Raw genomic sequence first — 20,154 nt, 5'->3', positions numbered from 1 at the left:
GAAAGAGTGACCAACCATGAATGTGAGAGGAGTCGCACTGTGCAAACCCACATAGCGTGTTCTTTCTCCCAATCTCAACACTAGAAATACCCATGCCTCGTCTGTACCATGCACTCAGCCTCACAGGAAGCGCTTTGGAAACAAAGACCTTCTCTGGAAGCCCTGGTGATGCTGAAGACAATGCAGAGGATCTTGAGGGTATAATCCCTTTCACTGCTTGAGGCTGAAACATCACGTACTGGTCTCAAAACAATTCCAGCTGAGACCACGGGCATGGCTGAGAGTAACATGACAAGCGCTAGGCTGTTACCCCACTGATGCCGCAGACTCTGGTAGCGATGTATGAGCATCTATCGACAGCGGCGCCGCCTTTCTGCTGCTTCTCCCTCCTCCACCCCCACACCAGCCTTCATTGCTAAAATGCATGAAGGAATAAAGAGAAACAGGAGACAACGCGGAGCAGCTGTAGCAGTTCTCTGCCAGGGCAAATCTGAAGGGATAAGAGCCTGAGCTTTTGATGTTCAATATCCGTAAGCGCCTCCAAGTTTGAAACAATGAACTTTGTGCAGCTGCTCCTGCTTGGACTGCCCACCTCAACCAAAACACAGAGCTAGACAGGTTTTCCTTTTATTTCTTGTCCTGAATTTCTGCTGGGGGCTGTAGCAGGAAAGTACAGAAAAAGTACTGTCAAAGGATCAACTGGGGGCACCTTTTGTAGGGGAAGGATCCCCAGTAAGGGGGCTGGAGGAGAAGGAAGGTGACACAAAACAAAACTGCAGCTCACAGCAGTGAAAACGTCAGGATCCTGTAAATCAGACTGAGTCTAATACAAAATGAGTGAAATTTATTGCGACGATCAGGTCACGAAGTACCAATGGGTAACTGGATGGCACATGTGTCTCCTGTTCCGTCTATTGACAGATAAAGCATAAATACTGAATGATGATCCCATCTAGACTTTTTCCTGGTGTGTTTGTTTTTTTCCTCTTCCTTTCTTCATTATTCTTCCTTCCAATCTTTAATGTCAGCTATGGTTTTAGCCAGAAGTTTTACTCCATAGTATATGTTTCAGGCATCGGGTACTTGTTAAACTGCACTGCAATTCTGTCTACTGCTGTTCCTTATGAACATTGACAAAAGAAGGTCAGATTTTTAAATGAATCTTGCTCATGAGTTTTATCCATTTTTTGCTGTTTGCCAATATAAGCAGACAAATTGAGGATGGCAAGGCTCAAAATTTTATTCTGCATGTTTTTTGGTTTTTTTGGGGTTTTTTGGGTTTTTTTTTTGTTTGTTTTTTTTTTTTGCTGAGTCCCTCTGTGATTTTTAATGTTTGGTTTTCTTTCAAAAATATGTTCCAAAATGCTGGTTTTAAAAAAAAAAACGAAACAAAAGCCTTTCTTGGCAAGCATTGCCACACTGGTTACTCAAATGAACGTGTGAAAACAAACTAGAAATGACCAGAAGGAAACAAAGTGGCTGCTTCCAAGAGGCTGTGGGACTGAGAAGAAAAAAAGTCTCTTGACCAGGTAGTACTGGCACTTCATGGTGGGATGCTAAAACCCAAGAAGTTATTCTTCCCAGAACTTCTGCTGCTGTAACCAAAAGCATGAGTGGGACCCTGCACTGGCAGTGAAATTTCCAAAAGGAAAACGGAGAGCAGCGCTGGAGGCGGCTCTGGGGTTGTGAACATCAGAAGGGCACAACGAGAGCAAGGCAAAAGAAGAGCGCTCTGCCCGACCCTTTCCAAAAGGAAAACGGAGAGCAGCGCTGGAGGCGGCTCTGGGGTTGTGAACATCAGAAGGGCACAATGAGAGCCCGACCCGCTCCTCAGAGCTCAGTGAATGGTTACGGAGTTTCCCAGCGCTGGGGCAGAGATCACTGAACACCCGGTCCTGCCTTGCTCACCTGGGTCTCGAGGGAGAGCTACAAGACGACAGCCAGTGCATGGCCCACATTTACTGCTGGTTTGCATTCATGGCAACGCTGGTGTTCCAGCCACGGGGAAAAGCACACACAGATGGGAAGGGAATGCGCCATTTGAGATAGCTGCTGCTTTGAACCATCTCATTGCACAGCTCGCACAGCAGTTAGCGGTATTACAGCCTGAAGGAATAACTGACCTTAAGAAAGAAACTTGGCTTTTATACCAGAATGTGTTCACCAAGGCTGTGCCTTTGTAAATGCACATACCTTCCCCCTTTCTGTAAGGGCACGGACCAAGAGGAAGCAGAGATGCATGTGGAAAAGCGTGTCCATCACAAACGACAGCAGAATTTGCAGAGGCTGCCCCGTGCTGTAATGGGTGAACTGGTATTTGGGATCTGAAGCTTCACCAAGCCATGACAGCAGCTGGCAGAGGAGAAGGAAGACAGCAGCTCCAACTCTGTGAGGTGTTGAGGAAAGGGAAGCCTTGGAAGCACATCCCCAGCCAAAATCCCACACTCTGAGGTGCACTGCAGTCACCTCCTGACATCCCCCCTTTATGGCAGGGTAATGGGATGATGTGCTGCAGGGTCTGGTCCACCAGGACAGAGCAGCACCCCTGCTTTGTGCTTGTGACAGGGCAGAGTTCCACTGTGGCAGGCAAAGAAGTCACTGGAAGGAGTGGCAGAAGGTGATGGCAGGAGAATTTAGCTTTCTGGAGCCCTGTGTGCTGTGGAGGCTGGTATGCCAGGACAGGAGATGACTACTAGTGGGTGGGACATGAAAGAAGATGAGATCCCTGCTGTATCCAGATGTGTAGACAGCTTGAGAGACAGAGGGTGTATATGAGTCCACCTGTCACATGTCCAGGTTTTTAGTAAAGATCGACAGTTACTCTGGAGGAAAAATGACAGAAGTGACAGTGGGTGGAGAACTACAGGGTCTGCAGAAAGCACTCGTACCGCAGGCAAGCCATTAGGCGTTGCCACAGGGGACCGACGCGTGATGGAGCGCTGCTTTCTCGCGACTGTCGGGTAGCAGCGCCGATTCAGAGGGATGCTGTTGTCCTCTCAGCCCCTGGGTCATTCCAGCAGTCATCAGGAACTTCTCCAGCTGCTTGGCAGATATTGAAATCCCACGATTGCTAGTCTCAGGGAAAATCTCAAATTATGTGTTAGAAATGTTAAAGACAGCATTGCCCCCATAAGAGGATTATTTCTTGGAAACAGGTCAGACTGTGTGTCTAAGAAACCAAAAAATAGTTTCTGAAGACAAACAATCATGAGATGGTTCATCCCTGTTTTCTGTACTATTGCAGAGCCCTATTACTAGTAAATAAGCTGGTATTGGTATGCTCATCATCCAGCCTTCTCTCAGCTATGCTGGAGAAGTGTCCACCTCACTTTAATAGCATGTCACTGAAACTTTCCCCCTCCGTGCCCCAGAATTACCTCTGAGTGCATCTTGTGGCTTCAGAACTCTATAAACTGGCTGTGCAAAGGGCTTCCTGTGTTATCTCTCTGACACCGAAGTGTTTCCCTAAAGCTTATGTTTCGTTATCTGGTGCTTTCTAATTTTAAATTGTGGAATAGCCCTGAAATCACTAAATGGAGCTTTCATTGCTTCTTTCTGAAAAGTTTTCTGGCTTCATTTTCACACGGTTGGTCTCTGTAGCCAAGCCTATGGTGTGCTTTGCCTTGCTGTCCCCACTGGAAACACATCAGGCAGGATCCATCTCCAAACTGATCCTTTACACCCTTCAAGTGCTTTGTATCCTGTTAGCTACAAAGTACCCAGTACTGTAAATTCTCCATTTTCAGAGCATCATTTCCCTGGAGGAGTGCCCTGTTCTCATTATACTTTTTCTCAGCAGTGGACTTGCCTTCAGATTCAAGCCTAAATCAAAATGAAGATGTCTCGCTGTCTTTGGTAGTCTGAACTAAAGCAAAACAAAAGAAGAAAAAAAAAAAAGTTTGGCTTTATATGATGGGTGTCAAGTTTGAAGAGCAAGAGCACTGTTACAAATGTGTTGCCAGCACTCGTTTATTGTATCAAACCCTCAACAGAAAAAAAAAAGAAAAAAAAAATCAGTTTTATTTCTTTTAAGAAACTTTTCGATACCTCCACTGCGTTCACACAGCAGTGGGTTAGCTGCATGCTCCTGGCTGCTGCAGCCTCCCAGCTCCTGGCTAAGGAAGCAATACAAATGCCTTACCCTGAGCTTTCAGATCAAGGTAAGAACTGCACGCCAGCAGCAGCAAACTGCTGACAAGAGACACGTGATGGAGTAAGTGTTCATCACCTGCCTGTCCCGTCGGTTCTCCCTGTTGGAGGAGAAGGCTGTGACAGCATCGGTGTCCCGTCTGCCCAGAATACACGGCACTGCAGGGAAAGGCAGACAGCGTGGTGTCAGTGGCTGGTTCACTTATTTATTCTCTTAGATGCTGAACTGTCACAACCAGTTGTCTGACCAAAAGCTCTGTCTCTAGTCACATCTTAAAAACTCCTCACCTGGACCTGATTAGAGTGAGCTCTGAGCATTTTCCTTGTGAAGCAGCTCCTATGACATTTCCTACAACGACCAGTGAACAGAGAGTCTTTCCATAGCAACCACACAGCAGTGATGCTTTCCTTTCCGATCTTCTACAACTGTTGGCTGAAATGGTATCAACCCTTCAAGCCAAAAAGGCATCACCAATACTTTTTTTTTTACCAAGTAATACTGCCTTCAGAATTAAGACCTTAATATTTTGTATGTCATATTGTCCCATACAGGAAGTCATTCATATATATTATGCCTATCACCATATCAGAGGAAGAAATTGTAGTAATGTGATTAAACATAATCATTAAGCACTTAATTTGTCTTTGTTTTGCATGCCTACAACATCCATTTCTTAGTTTTGTCAATATTTTACTTTGCCATTGTGATCACCATTCACTGTTACTTGCTGTATTTTTAACATTTCTTAGAAATTTGGAAGCTCTACAGAGGTGATAAACTGTGGAAAGATGCCTGGAATCAGATCCAATTTTATTTCATTCTGTGCATTCATTGCTGTCATTGTTAGCTGACATTCCCTTAGCTCACTGTACTCTGTCCATGATCTAATCCATCCCGAAGAGGCAGGCAGCAGCGTATGAAGTGATTATAAGGATCTTCAAGTGTCTTCAAGGATTTTCTGTACTTGGACTGCAAAAGCATTTTGATCTGTTGTTGACAGAATGGGCACAATAAATCCCATCCTTACGGTTCCTAGAACACAACCTATTAATAAGGAACAATCTAGAGGGCAAAGAACATGTTACAAATTCATCACAAGTGGACTCAGAAGTAATCCTACTGGTTTGGACCCTGTTGCCTGGCATCACAGCAGCTGTGAATTTCAACCCCTTCCTGCAATTCACAGATGGTTAGCTCTCCCTTTGTGCCTGGAGAACACAGATTTTTCTGATGGTGATGCTCCTACCGATGCCATGCAGTGCATTCTGCTGTTCTGTATTTTTTATTATTTGGTAAAAACATGTTGCACCTTAGCCGTATGCAGCTACAAATGCAACAATTGTTTGGACTGAAACCTATTTTTATCGGCTGCCTCTTGAAGGTCACTGCCTGCGTATTACCCCACTACTTTATTTTTCAAAAAACCACTCTGGACTGGAAGCATGCAAGCTGAGTTTTGCCTTTTCAAGTGTTAGAGATACTCAAAAAGCAGCAAGGGATTGCATGGCTAATGCCAGCTCACTCCCACTGCAGCCAGCTTGCAGGCTGGCCAGAGATCTTCCCTTTCTACTTGAATGGTCGGGAAAACGTGCAGCCCCTGGGGCTGCAGAACAGCTGCCCGCCGTGGGTGTGGGGAGCTGCTACCTCCTCCGGGGATTTTACTGGTTTGTTTTTTATAAAACCGGTGCCGCTTTAAACCAAGCCTGGCCACTTCACTTGTCCAGTTGTCTTTCCATCCTGCTGGCAGACCCCGCTCATGTTGTTTTGCCTGACATAAACCCGTCTGGCTGCCCTAATGTCATCTGTTCACTCAGCTAATTCCCAGGTTGTTTATTATGGATCCCGTCCAACACCCGCTGAAGGCAACGCAACCTTCAGCTGCCTCAGCAGCTGTTGGACCGGGCCTATAAAACAGGGACTTTTTTGCTTTTTTTCAGGGTATTAAGAGCTTGGATAGCTTAAAAATGGTACAGGATGTTTTGATCAGGATGAAAGGAGAAAAGGCAATAGAAAAAATTACCTTTGAGGTGTCACCTTCCACTTTCCAGGTGTTTTGGAGGCATTCAGGAGGAAAAGACACTGTTTGGATCAAGGTCGTCACCCAGGCCCCTGAAGTGGTCAGGAGATGGAGAGGCTCCCCTTGGGCAGGACTCCGCACCCCTTCAGCCTCCTCTCTGCGAACAGGGGAGCCAGCTCTCTGTCAACCCTGCAGCAACAAGTTGAGACCAGATATCTAGTTACCAGCCAGCCATCAGTGGATCCTGTGGAGACACAGAGATCTAGGATGGATCTCGCCACTTACCCCTTGAGAAATAAAGCTTTTTGGTTGTTCTGGTCCAAGAATACAGGAGATGAAGGAGGCAGTCCTCTAGCTGCCTTGGGGAGTTCAAATGCACTTTGGGGAGAAGGGGAACATAGCATCAACCAAGGGGAGCCTCAAATTTCTTCTTCCCAGTGCCAAATGGAAGAGACAGTAGATGAGCTTCGAATAGCAGTCAATTTCTCACTAGCTGCTTCTGACATTTAATGATATTTGTTCCTTCTTCATTTTTTTAAAAGTACTACCTTGGCCTAAATAGGACGTTTTGTTGAATGTTCATTAGCCACTTCAGACATTTCACAATGTTCATAAATCCATCGCTGTGTCCCAGAGACTCCACTTTGACAACAGTGGGGGAGTCTTGTATAAATTATTTTGCAATTCTATTTAAGTTATCTATACATCAGATTTTAGTTTTGACTTTCATTTTCATGAGAAATTACCATCCGGCAGATTTCTGTCAATAGAGAGCAGCTTCCCACAATAAAGTTATAATGCTAAGCTTCCAGTAAAACTGATGATGTTGCTTTTCAGAGCCAACACACTCAGGCTCCAAAACTTAAAACCCAAAGGGCATCACTCATTAGTAGATCTGCTGCACAATGTGATATGTAGCAACTTGCCTTGAATAAAACATAATTAAGGTGATTTAACAGAAGCTGCATCCAATAATATTTCTTAATGGTTAATTTAAGGGAAATGAATTTCCAATTTTGTTGTCTGGGTACTTTCTTTCCCTCCTCTTTTTTTTTTTTTTAAACAGGTTTTTTACTTTCAAAGATCTGTGACCACCCAGATTACTATTACTTAGTAATAGATCAAATTTCTGGCTACAAGGAGAATTAAAAAACATAGTTACAGTTTGGGGTGTGGGAATCCACCATTGATAAAATATTTTCAGATTTTATCTGCATTTTGAACTAAAATGGGAATTGGTCTATGTCAAACACAAGAGGCAACTTCTGGTTTGCTCTGTTTGATTCTGGCAATAAAGATCTCTCTAGAAGGGCTTTGGAGCTCCTGGTTTCAGGGTATACTGCAGAGGCACCTTGATCCCATTTTGGAGCAAGAACAAGTGAAAATAGCCCTTTGTAGCAACCTAGTTTCCCCCAGAGGTACAAAATATTTCTCTCATCCAGGTAAGGTCCCTGAGACAGTTGGGTGACCAGGATGGAGGGTGTGCTGCAACACACAGCTACCAGTCAGCTACACCTTCAAACATCCATTGCTTACCTCGTGATTTCAAAGGTGAAGTAGGATGGCAATAAATTCAACGTAATTACAGTTCTCCAGACTCTGAAAAGACAATGTAATCAACATGTAGATGAGGCTTGTTAATTTTTTCTGAGTATACTCACAGTAGTGGACACTGCTCAAAGTTTCAGTTGATTCCCAAGAATGACCTATCGTCAGACAACTCAGAATCCAGCATGCTGTTCTTCTAGAGCCTCCAAGCTAATAGTTATTAATAATTAACAATAAAGATTCATATGTGTTTGTTTTTCCTCTGCAGGTAATATTTTGACACCAATATGGGAAAGCAAAACAGCAAACTACGCCCTGAAGTCATGCAAGATTTGCTAGAAAGTACAGACTTTACAGAACATGAGATCCAGGAATGGTACAAAGGCTTCTTGAGAGACTGTCCAAGTGGACATTTATCTATGGAGGAGTTTAAAAAAATATACGGGAACTTTTTCCCTTACGGGGACGCTTCTAAGTTTGCGGAACATGTATTCCGCACTTTTGACGCCAATGGAGATGGAACAATAGATTTCAGAGAATTCATCATAGCCTTGAGCGTAACGTCGAGAGGTAAACTGGAGCAAAAGCTGAAGTGGGCATTCAGCATGTATGACCTGGATGGGAACGGCTACATCAGTAAGTCAGAGATGCTGGAAATCGTGCAGGTATGTGCTGCTCGGAGGCACCCCTTGGTCTGCCTCCTTCCAAGCAAATTACAAAGCAATGTTGCAATGAGACACGGAATGAAAAGCTCTGGCAGCATGTGGGGGCTTATGATCTTGGTTCTCTGTATAACTGCTTGAATATAAAATGTTATTTAATTTGGCAAAGATCAAGTCACAATTCAAGCTACAGTATTTTATATCCATTGCAAGTTTTTCCTGAGCAACACGCTGCGTGGGAAGTTCTCCCTTGGGAGTTCTGTTGGGTTGGAGCACAGCAACTAACCTGCTGATAAATGTGATTCTGTCCTCTGGGGAATCATTGTCAATTATTTATCATTAATTACAGTTCAACCAAGTAGGCATCTTAGATCAACCAGGTAGTGTACTTTTAAGGAAGGCAGGCTCCCTCCACAATAAGAAACAAATCTACTTTGAAAGCACGCTGTTATGAAGAACCAGCTTACAAGACACAAGGGTGTCTGTCTGCCGAATTCCAGTGAGGTCTGCATGCTTAGTATCATACTCGCTGTCTTCATATTAAGTTGCCAGTATAGATAAACCTTATCTGGGTAGATGATGATTCTGTGCACAGCTTCTCTGGATGCATTTTCTTGTGGTGTCAGGAGGAGTCCCACCTCACTTTGGCTTCCTCGAACATGTTTTTACCCTTGAGGCACATCACTCTACTGAAAGCTTTAAAACATTTTTGATATGGTAGTAGATTTACACAGCTTGGATCTGTATATTGCAGCACTGTTTGGGGGGGAAAAAAAAAAAAAGCAGCCTATTATCAAGATCACTTCTTTCCCTGGAAATTTTTTAATGCTAACTATGTACTGTATTATTCAGACTCATATTTGTGCTGGAGATGAAGGGAGAGGAATGCACACAAATTACAGACTGTGGTGGCAAACTGCATGTATGGCGCACATGGTGCCCTTGTCCTTCTACCGGGGCTCTTCTCGTGTCCTGTGAACAGTAACTAACACCAGCACGTGCACTGCCTCGGCAAGACCAGACACGAAGCTCGGCTGCAAACGGGGGCTTGTTGTGTCATCTTTCACTTATTCTGTTTCGCGCTCCCATGTCCGAGTTAAAGAGTAGGGTTGCGTTCAGACACAGAGACCTCCCTCTCTCCGTGCCATGACAAACCCCGCGGAATATTTGCGTTAGAAGATACTCTGTTCCTTACAAACCTTCCTCTCCCCCAGGTAGGGTAAACAGGCTGTCAGTTATTTTCTACCTACCCGTATTTCTCCTCATGAGAAACCAAAGAGAATCCCAAAAGCACTATCAAAGTAAAGCAAATGCAAGGAAGTGCCACAGGACACCCCCTTGCTGTTGTCGAGTAGCCTGGGAACAGCAGCACAAACCCCCCCAGACCAGAAGATTTACAAACAGGGAGAACACAGCCACAAATGTGTTCATGTCAAATTTAATGAAAACATTGGTGGGTGGGTTCTGTGTAGCGAGTCAGGTGAGGACCAGCAAAGTTGGCTTTTTCCAGTTGCCCCAGATTTGCTCAATGGCATGTTTAGAGGCTGAAATGCTCTTTCCAGTTGTGTTGGTACCACATCATAGAGTTTTCCTTTACAACCATGATGCTATCATCAGATGAAACTGCAGCATAGGGATCAGCGTATGGCAACACTTTGTCAGTTTGTACATCCAACCCAGAGCAGCTCCTGGACTGCGTACAGCCCTCAGCCTGGCACTCCAGCCCTCCCACCACTCCTCGTGGGAGGTCTGGCTCTCTCTTCCTTTCAGATCACACCTGAAACTCAAGTGAGCAATGCTTTCTCTCGTTTACTCTCACGCCACATTTTGAGGGACCACACAAGAAGTAATTATGGAAGTAAACATCCTAATAAGCCTGAGCAACAGTAATTTCTGTACCATGGACCATCAGCAGTTTTCCAATCGGGAAAGCTGCCCTTTTTGTGATCGAGCTTCCCATAAGGCAATGTGCTTGTAGATCTCACCCTATTCTCTTCTTCCATTTTTCTATGGTCACAGCGACCTCCCTGTGCTGCACTGGTCACCCATAGCTGCTCCCATCAGGGCAGGGTTTGCTGTGTACTCTCTGGAAGTGCGTTTGGCTGATGTGTGAAACTGGAGTAGACGAGCACGTTTTCTTGCATTATTGAGTGGTTCCTTTGATGTGGAGTGATTAGACTTATAAAAAAACAGCTAACAGCTATCACTTTCATTTACGAAAGATTAGTATTTTTTAATATGGAAAGACAGGATTCTCTATCAAACGTCTTCCTGGGGGCCCTCAGCCGTCACAATCTTTTTGATAGTGAAAACCAGAACTCTGTTATATCTCTGATAGATGTCTCAGAGGAACCCACAACAAGTCCCTTATCTAGCATAAATTTGCATATTGATGTAGCAGGATATGTTGTTTTCTTTGGGATTTTTGCATCAGACAATACATCAAAATGAATGCTAAAAGAAACACCATCCATCTAGAAGTCTTAGTTTCCAGAGAAATACTGCCCCACTTACTCTGGGACTAATGTATCTTAAATAACATAGAGGCAAGGCATGCTTTTCTTCTTTTTCAGTCTGCTTCGGAAGTCCTCTCTGCCTAGTGATTTTCACTCTTACGCTGATGGTTACTTGCATTTCCTTTCTCGTGCTCTGCCCTAATCTAACACCGCTGCAGGCAGTGCAGGCATTGCACCTTGAGGGTGCTGGTGGTGACAGCGGTGGCAGCGGCAGCGCTGAAACAGCAGAGCCACTGGTTAAGATGGCTCACATCCCACCGGAGCCCCAGTAAGGGGCCAGCTGACAAGGAGATGAACATGAATTGTCCACACCAGCGCTCTGAAGCCTGTTTTCTCTGCAAAGCAATGGGCTGGAGTGCAAAGCACTGCGTTCCTTTAAGCTCCGTTTCCCATAGTGCTGCTAACCACGTCTGCGTAGCCCATCACAGACTCACCGTGCCTGCCCAGGAGTTCCCCTTAGACAAGCCTCCAGAAAACCCTGCTTAGAGACACACATGAGCCATCCACACAGAGCTGGCTGCACAGTTTGGAGGCTCACGTGGTGGGCTGACGATTGCAGAGCCTGATGAAAGAAGGTCCATGGGATGCTGCTGCACCTCCCAGGCAGCGTACTGTGGGAAGATGCTCTCTCGACAGACCTCACCACAGATCCTCTCAGAGTCGCCTGCTCTAGAAATGTTTTCATGTCTCCCGTATGTTTACCTATAATCTAAATAGCCCAGTCCACTCAAAAATAGCTGCAAACTGGTTAGAAGATTTGTGTTTGTTCCTCTTGCTGAAAGGGGACATATTTGGTGACAGTCTCTTAAAATAAGAGTTCAAGCAAGAGATGGAAACCTTGTTCTAAGGGCACATTTTTTCACCGTATGGAGACATAAGGCATCTTAAGAATACTGAGCTGAGAGACAAGAATAACACTTTCCATTTAATACAAACAGAGTACATACGTTTCACTTGCTGGCCTAGCTTCTTTGTAAGCCAGGAAGAAGCAGAAGCTGCTACGGAAAGAAACAGAAGCTGCTGTGGCTCTCAGGAAAGCCAGTGTCACAAATCCCCATGAGATTGAGAGGAAAGCCATTTTTTCAGGCTGATTATTCACTTCATGAGACTTTTAGCTGTCAAAATTTATTTCAACAGACAAAAAAAAGGATTGACTCAAAATTTGTGCTGTCATTGCTGCCATCACCTAAGGAGCTCTCTGACGCTTTGCCAAGAACAGCAGGAAGGTGCAGCACCCAGCACGGCTCCTGGCCCGAGCGCAGCAGTGGCACCCAGCAAGTGGGAGCAAACCCCGTGTGAACAGGCAAAGGGGTGAGATTTGCTTTAGATCACCCATCTCTGCTGGTCAACATGCAGGTGGAAAACCAAAGGGGAGAGCTCAGCAGGGAGCCAGCCAGTTCAGATGGAGCTGGAGCCTGTGTTTGCTCCAGTGATGCACACAGGGCTCTGGAGGCACAATATCCTGGTGGCATTTAGGGGCACCCGGGAGCTGTAAGGAGCCCTCCTGACAGCAGTCCTCCTGCAAAAGCTGCCCTGACTCAGGTGGCTGCTGATAGATAACCACTTCCAAACCTTCTCCTGCTGCGTGCCGCCGACAGTTTCCAGCCCGAGCGCTGCGAGGCTGAGGAATCGAACTGCAAGGGGAGCGGAGCCCCTGCAGCCTTTTCATCCCAGGGTACAGCCCAGGGTCAGTGCAGCCCAGCTCCACGGAACTGTCCCATGAAATCTGCTTCCTTTCTTTCAAACACGCAATAAAGAGCTCTGTGTAGCTGCACTGAATTAATATGGGGCAAGACTCAAGATTCTTAATCAGCTTGAGCTGGCTTTTCCTTTGGGAAAACTTCCCACTGAACTTCTGAGTAAGGATATAAGAATTTGTCCAGAGTAACCATTTTCAGCATGAAAGGAATGCTTACTATGTTATTCCCATCTGGCTTTCCTAGAATATCTCATCTGTTATTCCCTTCACACGCCTCTGTGAAAAGGACCCTGTAGGATGAAGTCATCCTGAAGTGCTTTATTTTTTTTTTTTTTTGTCCTAAAAATCTGCATATTCTTGCTATGGTTACTTTGATCAGGGTAAACATGCCTGCACTCCCGGTCCGGGGCACTCCTCCCACACTTTGAATACAGATTCTCTGCTTTGCCATCCTCTCACCCCGAGTAAAGGAATGACCCCTCCGCCTCTCTTCCTCCCCCAGACAAAAGCCAAACAGCTTAAGATGCTTAAACACTGGCAGAGTTATAAGACTCATCTCTGCTCTGACCCCTGCAAGCCTTGCATGCTGATGAGGATGAGGAAGGTGTAAATTCTTACTGGTCACCCTTTCCTTTTTTTCTTCCCCTATCGCCTCCCTCCCCCAGCTCCCTCATCCCTATGTTCATGTGCTTGCATGTTCATCCTTTCTTCTGTTCCCCTGGTTATCCCATGATGACAGTTTTGTGGGCAGCATCCCTGCTGTACTGAGGCTCTGCCCGAGACTCAGGCACCCGAACTCTCTTGGGAGCCTTTGGGCACTCCCACAGCGCGAATCATGATGGTGATGATGATGATGGTGATGATGATGATGATGATGATGATGATGATGATGATGACAATTAAAAAGGTGCCCAGCACTCCTCCATTCAGCCAGCAGCAGTTCATGCTGAAATGCCCCCCTCTGCTCCCCTGCTCAGTCCCTAGCCAGCGTTACGGACTCACGGGAGGGCACACCGGGAAATCCGCGGTGTTGGTGACATCTCGGAGGGAGCAGACATTTGATTGCGCTGAGCATAAGCGATGAATAATTAATTAAACAGCCACATGCCTTTCTCAGAGTGCAACTCTTTAAGTTATTTAAGAGCCAGGAGATGTGAAAGGTGAGCTGCTGGCAGAGGAGGAGCCAGCAAGACGCCAAGGAAGCGGGTGGTCCCTAGTCTGAGTGCACAACATCCGCGCTGCTGAGCGGCGTTCTCCAGCTGGTGAATCTGTGCTGTGACATTCCCAGAGCTGGCCCTTGGGGACCCTGGGCTGGATGATGGGACCGTGCTAGGCAGAGTGTCTTCAGGAATGGGAAAAGGGGAGAGGGGAGATCCAGCGAGCAATCCTGGGCTAGCACCAAGGACCCCCCCGCCCCGAGCAGGATAGCGATAGCAACCCCATCTGCACTTCATTATCAACTGACCGCTGCAGACACCACGCTGGGGGGGAAACGAGAATCTGTGGAGGAAAGCGATCCACACCTACAGAACAGGGCTGGAGGGCAAAGTGACCGCCCAGCACAGCGCCCGGCAGCGAGAGGGAAGCTGAAGCAGAAGGAGCTGCTCAGAGAGGAGCAGCGCTGCCTTGGGCTGGGATGTGCCACCTCCCCAAACGGGTGGGAGGCTGTCCCGCGGCCAACACCCTGCGGCCACCTGGCGGCTGCTGTTCTCCAGCCGTGTGGCACCGCAGAGATGCCTGACACACCAAGCACTCGTCTGCTCGTACGGGATGCTCACACTTGCAGGCAATGTTTGGATAACCCATTCAGAGACAACTACTCATCCTTGGTTTAAAATTAGCATTACCTCTCTTTTAAGGGCAGCTAATATCATACGAGACTAATGGATCTGGCTGGGCAGAAAATAGCTATGGGTGCACCGGTGCCATGTGTGACCAGAACATCTATCTGTGGAACAAATTGTGAATGGGGTTCTGAACTGTGTACACACAGCAGCCCCCAGGAAAAGGTCACCTCCTTGCTGGTCAGATCTTCATTCAAGATGAAGTGAGGTGCTGCCCTCCCCGCGGGCAGGATGCTGACCAAGGCGGGAGAGGAAGGAGATGGAGGGAAGCAAAGGCAGGGTGAGGAGGTGGGAGTGGTGGAGCCTGTGTGGCCAGATCACAGAGACACACCACAGCACAGGGCAAGACCTTGGTGGTCTCCCTGTTCCCCCAGGCACCGGGAGCTGCCAGCGCCTAACATGCTGTACAAGTGATAAATCCATCCGAAGACTGTTTTAATAAGGAAAAATGTAACCTCAGTCCAAATCCAGATTGTGTTCGACCGTGACTAAATAAGGAAACACAATATTTCATAAATAAGCGTCCCACTGAAGAGGGCAGCTGCATGTACTGGTGCCACCCGACTCCATTCAGCACCCAAAAAGCAGGTCACAGCCGATGTTCCCAGGATATTTTCTACCCATTTCTGTCACCAGAAGGTAATCATACCCCTGCATTAAGACAATGTGTTTCTTACCAGCACTTTGCTCCTGTCATATCACACAGGCAATCTATAAGATGGTTTCTTCTGTAATGAAGATGCCGGAAGATGAGTCGACACCAGAGAAGAGGACAGAGAAGATCTTCCGCCAGATGGACACCAACCGTGATGGTAGGCACCCTCCAGGCGCCGGGGTGGCTGGGCTGTCCTGCCCACGTGGGGTGACCCCTCAAACCCACCCCGCCTCCTTCAGCCACCCAGGCAAGGCCACCACCCCCCCAGCCCGCAGGGCGCAGGCAGGCAGGGCTTTGCCTTGCAGGTTTGCTTTCCCAGGGATTTCCCTTGGGCACCCCCAAGCTTTCTTCCACCATGCTTGTTCAGAGGCTTGGAAGGTGTGCTGCGACCCCCCGTGTGCACTAAGCAAACACGTTTCTTTTCTAGGAAAGCTCTCCCTGGAAGAGTTCATCCGAGGCGCCAAGAGCGATCCATCCATAGTCCGTCTCCTGCAGTGTGATCCCAGCAGCGCCGGGCAGTTCTGAATCCATTCTTTGGATGAATTATGTATCTGCTTTTTTTTTTTTTTTTTTTCCTTGCCAAACAACATTCATGGTAGTGTTGCCTCTGTATGGCCAATTATGCCTTCATTTGTGGCATCTTATAGCTTCTTTTGTTGTGGATTAATTATAAGAATGCTGAATTGCTCTTAACAACTCGTCCAGAGCATGGGCAGTACTGTTTTAAACAGATATTGTGGTGTTATCGTTGTTTTAAAGATTTCATTTTGGTTTTTTTGTTTTGTTTTAACATGTCTGTTTTGGAAAGTACGTGTTGAGAAGGAGTAAACCAACAACAAAACCCTTGTCAGCAAGACACACTGACAGATTTCAGATTGCTGCTTTAGTAGCTGAGTATTAACCCGCAGGACCTGAACGAGTAGCAGAGGTTGAACCAAAGGGGTTGTGATGGGTGGAGCAGGATTCACCTGGAACCTCCTCTCCTGTCCAGGAGGCACCAGTTAAGGTCAAAGACAGGATCGGAAAGAAGTAGGAAAGTGCAGAACTGGTGCGGGGTGTATAGTCCGCACCCCTGCTCCTATGCCTCGTTGTTTCAATGCTGTGAACATTTTCCAGATTGTGAAGGAGAAGGGAAAAAGCAAAGGTCGACTTTTTTTACTAGGTTTACAGTGGTTCATTTCCCATGGCTTGATCTGAAAATTCAGCAATTTGCAATCCTGATCCCCAAATCCACAACTGACAATACCTCTTGCCATGGGATCAGCAAAGGCAGACGCAGATACGGAAAACTGGGTCTGGACAATGAATTTAAGGGAGACACACGTTGAATGTGAAATTTTCAGGTTCGTAATAAAGCAGTTTCTGCTGAGGAGAGCGGGCATTCACGGGAGGAACTCAGAGACACCTGCAAGTAGCTCCAGCTGAGGCACATCTGCTGTTCTCACGTAGCGTGAAGTTTTGGGGGTGTTTTTGTCTCTCTCCAAGTAGCTAACAGAGTTTCTGGGCCCACTCTTAGGGGAAGGTTGTCATCAAAACTTGTTTTAGACATAAAATTGTAGCATTTATACTTCATTTATTTTAGTAAAGTTCGAAAAAACTGTACTGAAATGAGGAAATGGTACGCTTTATGGTATATTTATATATATAAAAATTAAAACAAAAAAAAAAGATCAGCTCTTGAGAGAAATGTTGAATGTTTATCTTTTCGCCTAGATGCAGGAGTTCTGAAATTTGCTGCTGCAAAACTTTATCCTTTGGTCAAAGTTGCTGTATGCAAAGCTAGTACACAGCCATGGGATTTCTTAGGGACTCTACAAGCGCGGCTGCAAAGGAAAAGCTTTAGCGACAGGAGGCATTATGCTGACTAAATTGGCATTAATCTGTCATTAGCTAAAGTCTGCTCTGTGATCCTGCTGGAGCCGTACCCATGCACTGGGAATTCATGGGCTCGTTAGAGTAACCTCTGTCTGACAGGCAAGGTTGGCGTTTTGTCAAGTGACCTTGTAGATGCTAATCCCCGGTAGCCTTAATTTAAAATAAACTCAGTAAAATAAGTCTGCTTTGCAGTTGATGATTAGCTAAGTGCTAATTAGAAGTCATGAAAAAGTAGCCGAGTATGAATAATTTTTTTGTCGAACACTAGCTAGCATGTACAATAACTAAGAGAAAAAAAATCCTAAATTGAATTTTCCATACCATTTGCTTTGCCAGGTGTGAAGTGCAGAGCATATTAAAAGAAAATAAAAATAAATTGAAAATAACATTGCTAATCAGTTGCACTAAAATTATTCTGAGTGGCTAATTACACTCAATAGATGTCTTCAGGCATACATCTTTGTCTCCAATGATCACAGAAATCCAGCTGATGATATATTCCCAGAATACTGAGCAGAGGTGTGTGGGGGAACGTGAGAAAGCAAAAGAGGCCCAACCACAGACACAAACAGATTTCAGTACCTAGCACTTTTAGCTCTCACAAGCATCACTGGCAAATTTTGCACCAATTCTTCCAGCTGATGGAAATGTTCTGTATCTATTTCTCTCTAATCTTCATTAGACATCCTGTGCACAAATCTCACGCTTGCAAGGAAAGCCCGTACCTACCTTCTCCAAGGTGATTTTCTCCTTTACCTGCAGAGGTTCTGCCCCTCTATCCTGTATCCACCATCCCATGTACGTTCCAAGCCATGTTCCCTCTCGAGCGCTTTGAGGTTGTTTTTCAGCGGGAGAAGCCTGGCCAGGCTGCTGGAGATTGCTGCAGGAAGGTCAGCGGGCACGCTTGGTTCCTGACGGGAACAGCCAGTCCCGCTGCCCCAGCCGCTCCCGGGGTGCTCCAGCACCGGCACCGCACGGGCAGGACGAGGTGACGCTGCAGGAACCCTGCTGAGCTTCCAACCCACCGGCTCCGGGCAGGCACCCGGCTCCAAAGCAGCCCAGACCTCCAGAACCTGGCATTGACTGCAGGTGAACGCGGATACCTTCTACAGTTCCATCCTCTTAATGTTGTGAAAGCAGCTGCATGTGATCAAAGCTTTCAAAATGCTGTCTTTTATTTAAGCAACTGCATTCCATCTCTTTTTAGTTTCACAAAGTATTTCTGGTCCAGAACCTAACCTCTCCATTTGTTTTTGCTCAGTAGTTTTGGGGCTTGGAGGGCAAGCTTGCTTCACATGTTGATACTGTACAACACAGGTTTGAAAACACAACCTGCGCTGTGACCCCAGGCCAGAGAAGAGGTAATTCTTCCCACAGTTCACAAAATCTGGAAGAATAAAAATTAGCCTACAGCTGCAGAGGACATAGCTGGAGATAGGACTTTATTGTATAACCATTTACAGAGGGAAGTGAGGTTATTCTTTTACCTGGCTACCACTGATGATTGATATTGTTTAAAATTATTAACTATCCTTTTTTTTTTTTTTCTCTGCCTGTGCATGTACTTTAAAAGTGACCCATAGCTGGATTTGTGATAGGAGCATCCGCAGACCTCAGATCAGCAGGACAGCAGGGGTGCGCTGTGCCTCGGGAATTTTTCTGCTTTGCTGCCATTCGCGTTCGCAATCGTAACTGCCTTCATAAATGTTTTGAAGACAAAATGACCTGTCTTGTGTCAAATAGCACAAGTCAGACACTTTCAAGCGATCCATTAACAGCATTTCCATACGGGAAGGCTGGCAGAGAGCACACGCTATTTCCCATCACCGCTCCATTTCGGACATGCATGCTCCAGTGTCAGTCACACGTCAAAGAGGAAACCTTTCCTCACCTGCTGTCCAGATGAATGAATGAGAACATCCCACATGCAGACGGACTCAATGGGAAATGCCAGTCCCCTGTGTCTGGCGTTCCCAGTCATCTTGCCAACCTCTGGGCCAGAAGATGTGAGGCTATGGCTCGTGTGACCTGTCTTTGCCCTAGGGTGCTTTGGGAAGGGGAAAGGGAACACAGCCCGTGTAAAACCAGCATGCATGCGTGTCTGTCAGCACTGAGGGTTTGAGTGGGACTCAGGATCCTGTTTCAGCATCATTCGAAGCCTTGGAAGGTCAGAGTAGGGAATGTTCCTGAGGTACACGGAGCCGTGCTGCTCCTCTTGCTGTTCTCAGGACCTTGCAGGATTTTTACCTTACTGTTGGGGCAGTTTGTCCCTTGTTCTTCTCTGTTTTAAAGCATGACTTCCACATTTTCTGCTTTAAAACAGTAAGCCAGAAGTGTGTAACTGCTGTAGCTGGACGAGGTCTGTGTGCAGAAGCATTGCACATCGGCACAAAACGTGCCCAGGTCCCCAGGTTTAACAGCTGTCCCCGTGGCAGAGCCCCAGGGCTTTCAGCGCGTGCTCCCTTCACTGATGGCAAACGTGCAGTAAGGCAGCTTAGCTGGGTTTTCACTCGCCGCAGAGCAGGCTAAGCCGCATTACCTTGCATTTGCTGCGGGCTGTAAGCACGCACGTGGGCAGAAACCTCGGCTCAGCTGACTCATGGAAACTCTGTGGAGCGCGGTAACTCGATGTTGAGCCCTAATCCCCAGACTAAGCTGAGATGAGAATGTGGCCAGGGTCGTAGGTCTCTCAGTACATGTGAACTGGGGAACACGGTGACAACTGGCATGTCCCAGGGGACACGTGGCAGTGGGGAGGGAATCCCCTGCATCAGGATGAATGCCCTGAGCTCAGCTGTCTCCCCTCTTTTAAAGATCTCCCTTTTTTTTTTTTTTTAGCAGCACTGGCGAAGATGCAACATGATAGCACTATAGCAGGGTGAGGATAACGAAGGCATCCTTCACAAGAGTTTCCTTTCGAAGCCTAGTGTACAAGTGCCAAGTGGAACAAGCGGAGGGGAGGGCTGGCCAAGACCTGGAAGCACCCACCCTGCCGACACCTCCCTTTGTCTTTCTCACGGTGCTCCCTCGGTTTCCTGTGGCGAGATGGTCCTTGGGCTCGCGAGTTAGGTGCCAGGTAACTGGTGCAAGGCCCGTGGAGAATATCTCACCTGCCCTTCGCACACCATGTGGATGCACTCTTTGTTCGGTGTTGTACCGAGCGGGGTCAGATCTCCCATAGGGATCTC

At 46.6% G+C, this 20,154-nt stretch overlaps 1 protein-coding gene across 1 annotated transcript in view; it reads left to right on the top strand.

The window, feature by feature from the left end:
* Positions 1-16,077, top strand: part of NCALD (neurocalcin delta) — a 47,401-nt gene extending 31,324 nt beyond the window's left edge. Inside the window, exons 2-4 of the mRNA XM_010081389.1 lie at positions 7,984-8,380; positions 15,143-15,248; positions 15,519-16,077. Coding sequence (XP_010079691.1) covers positions 8,003-8,380; positions 15,143-15,248; positions 15,519-15,616 — 582 coding nt within the window. The 5' untranslated portion in view covers positions 7,984-8,002 and the 3' untranslated portion in view covers positions 15,617-16,077. The remainder of the gene's footprint in view (positions 1-7,983; positions 8,381-15,142; positions 15,249-15,518) is intronic.
* Positions 16,078-20,154: the final 4,077 nt, after the last annotated feature.

The sequence above is a fragment of the Pterocles gutturalis genome, unplaced genomic scaffold (assembly GCF_000699245.1).
Source record: "Pterocles gutturalis isolate BGI_N339 unplaced genomic scaffold, ASM69924v1 scaffold21874, whole genome shotgun sequence".
In the NCBI taxonomy this organism is placed as follows: Eukaryota; Metazoa; Chordata; class Aves; order Pterocliformes; family Pteroclidae; genus Pterocles; species Pterocles gutturalis.
The sequence above is the reverse complement of the archived record's forward strand: the minus strand, read 5'-3'. Positions and strand labels throughout refer to the sequence as shown.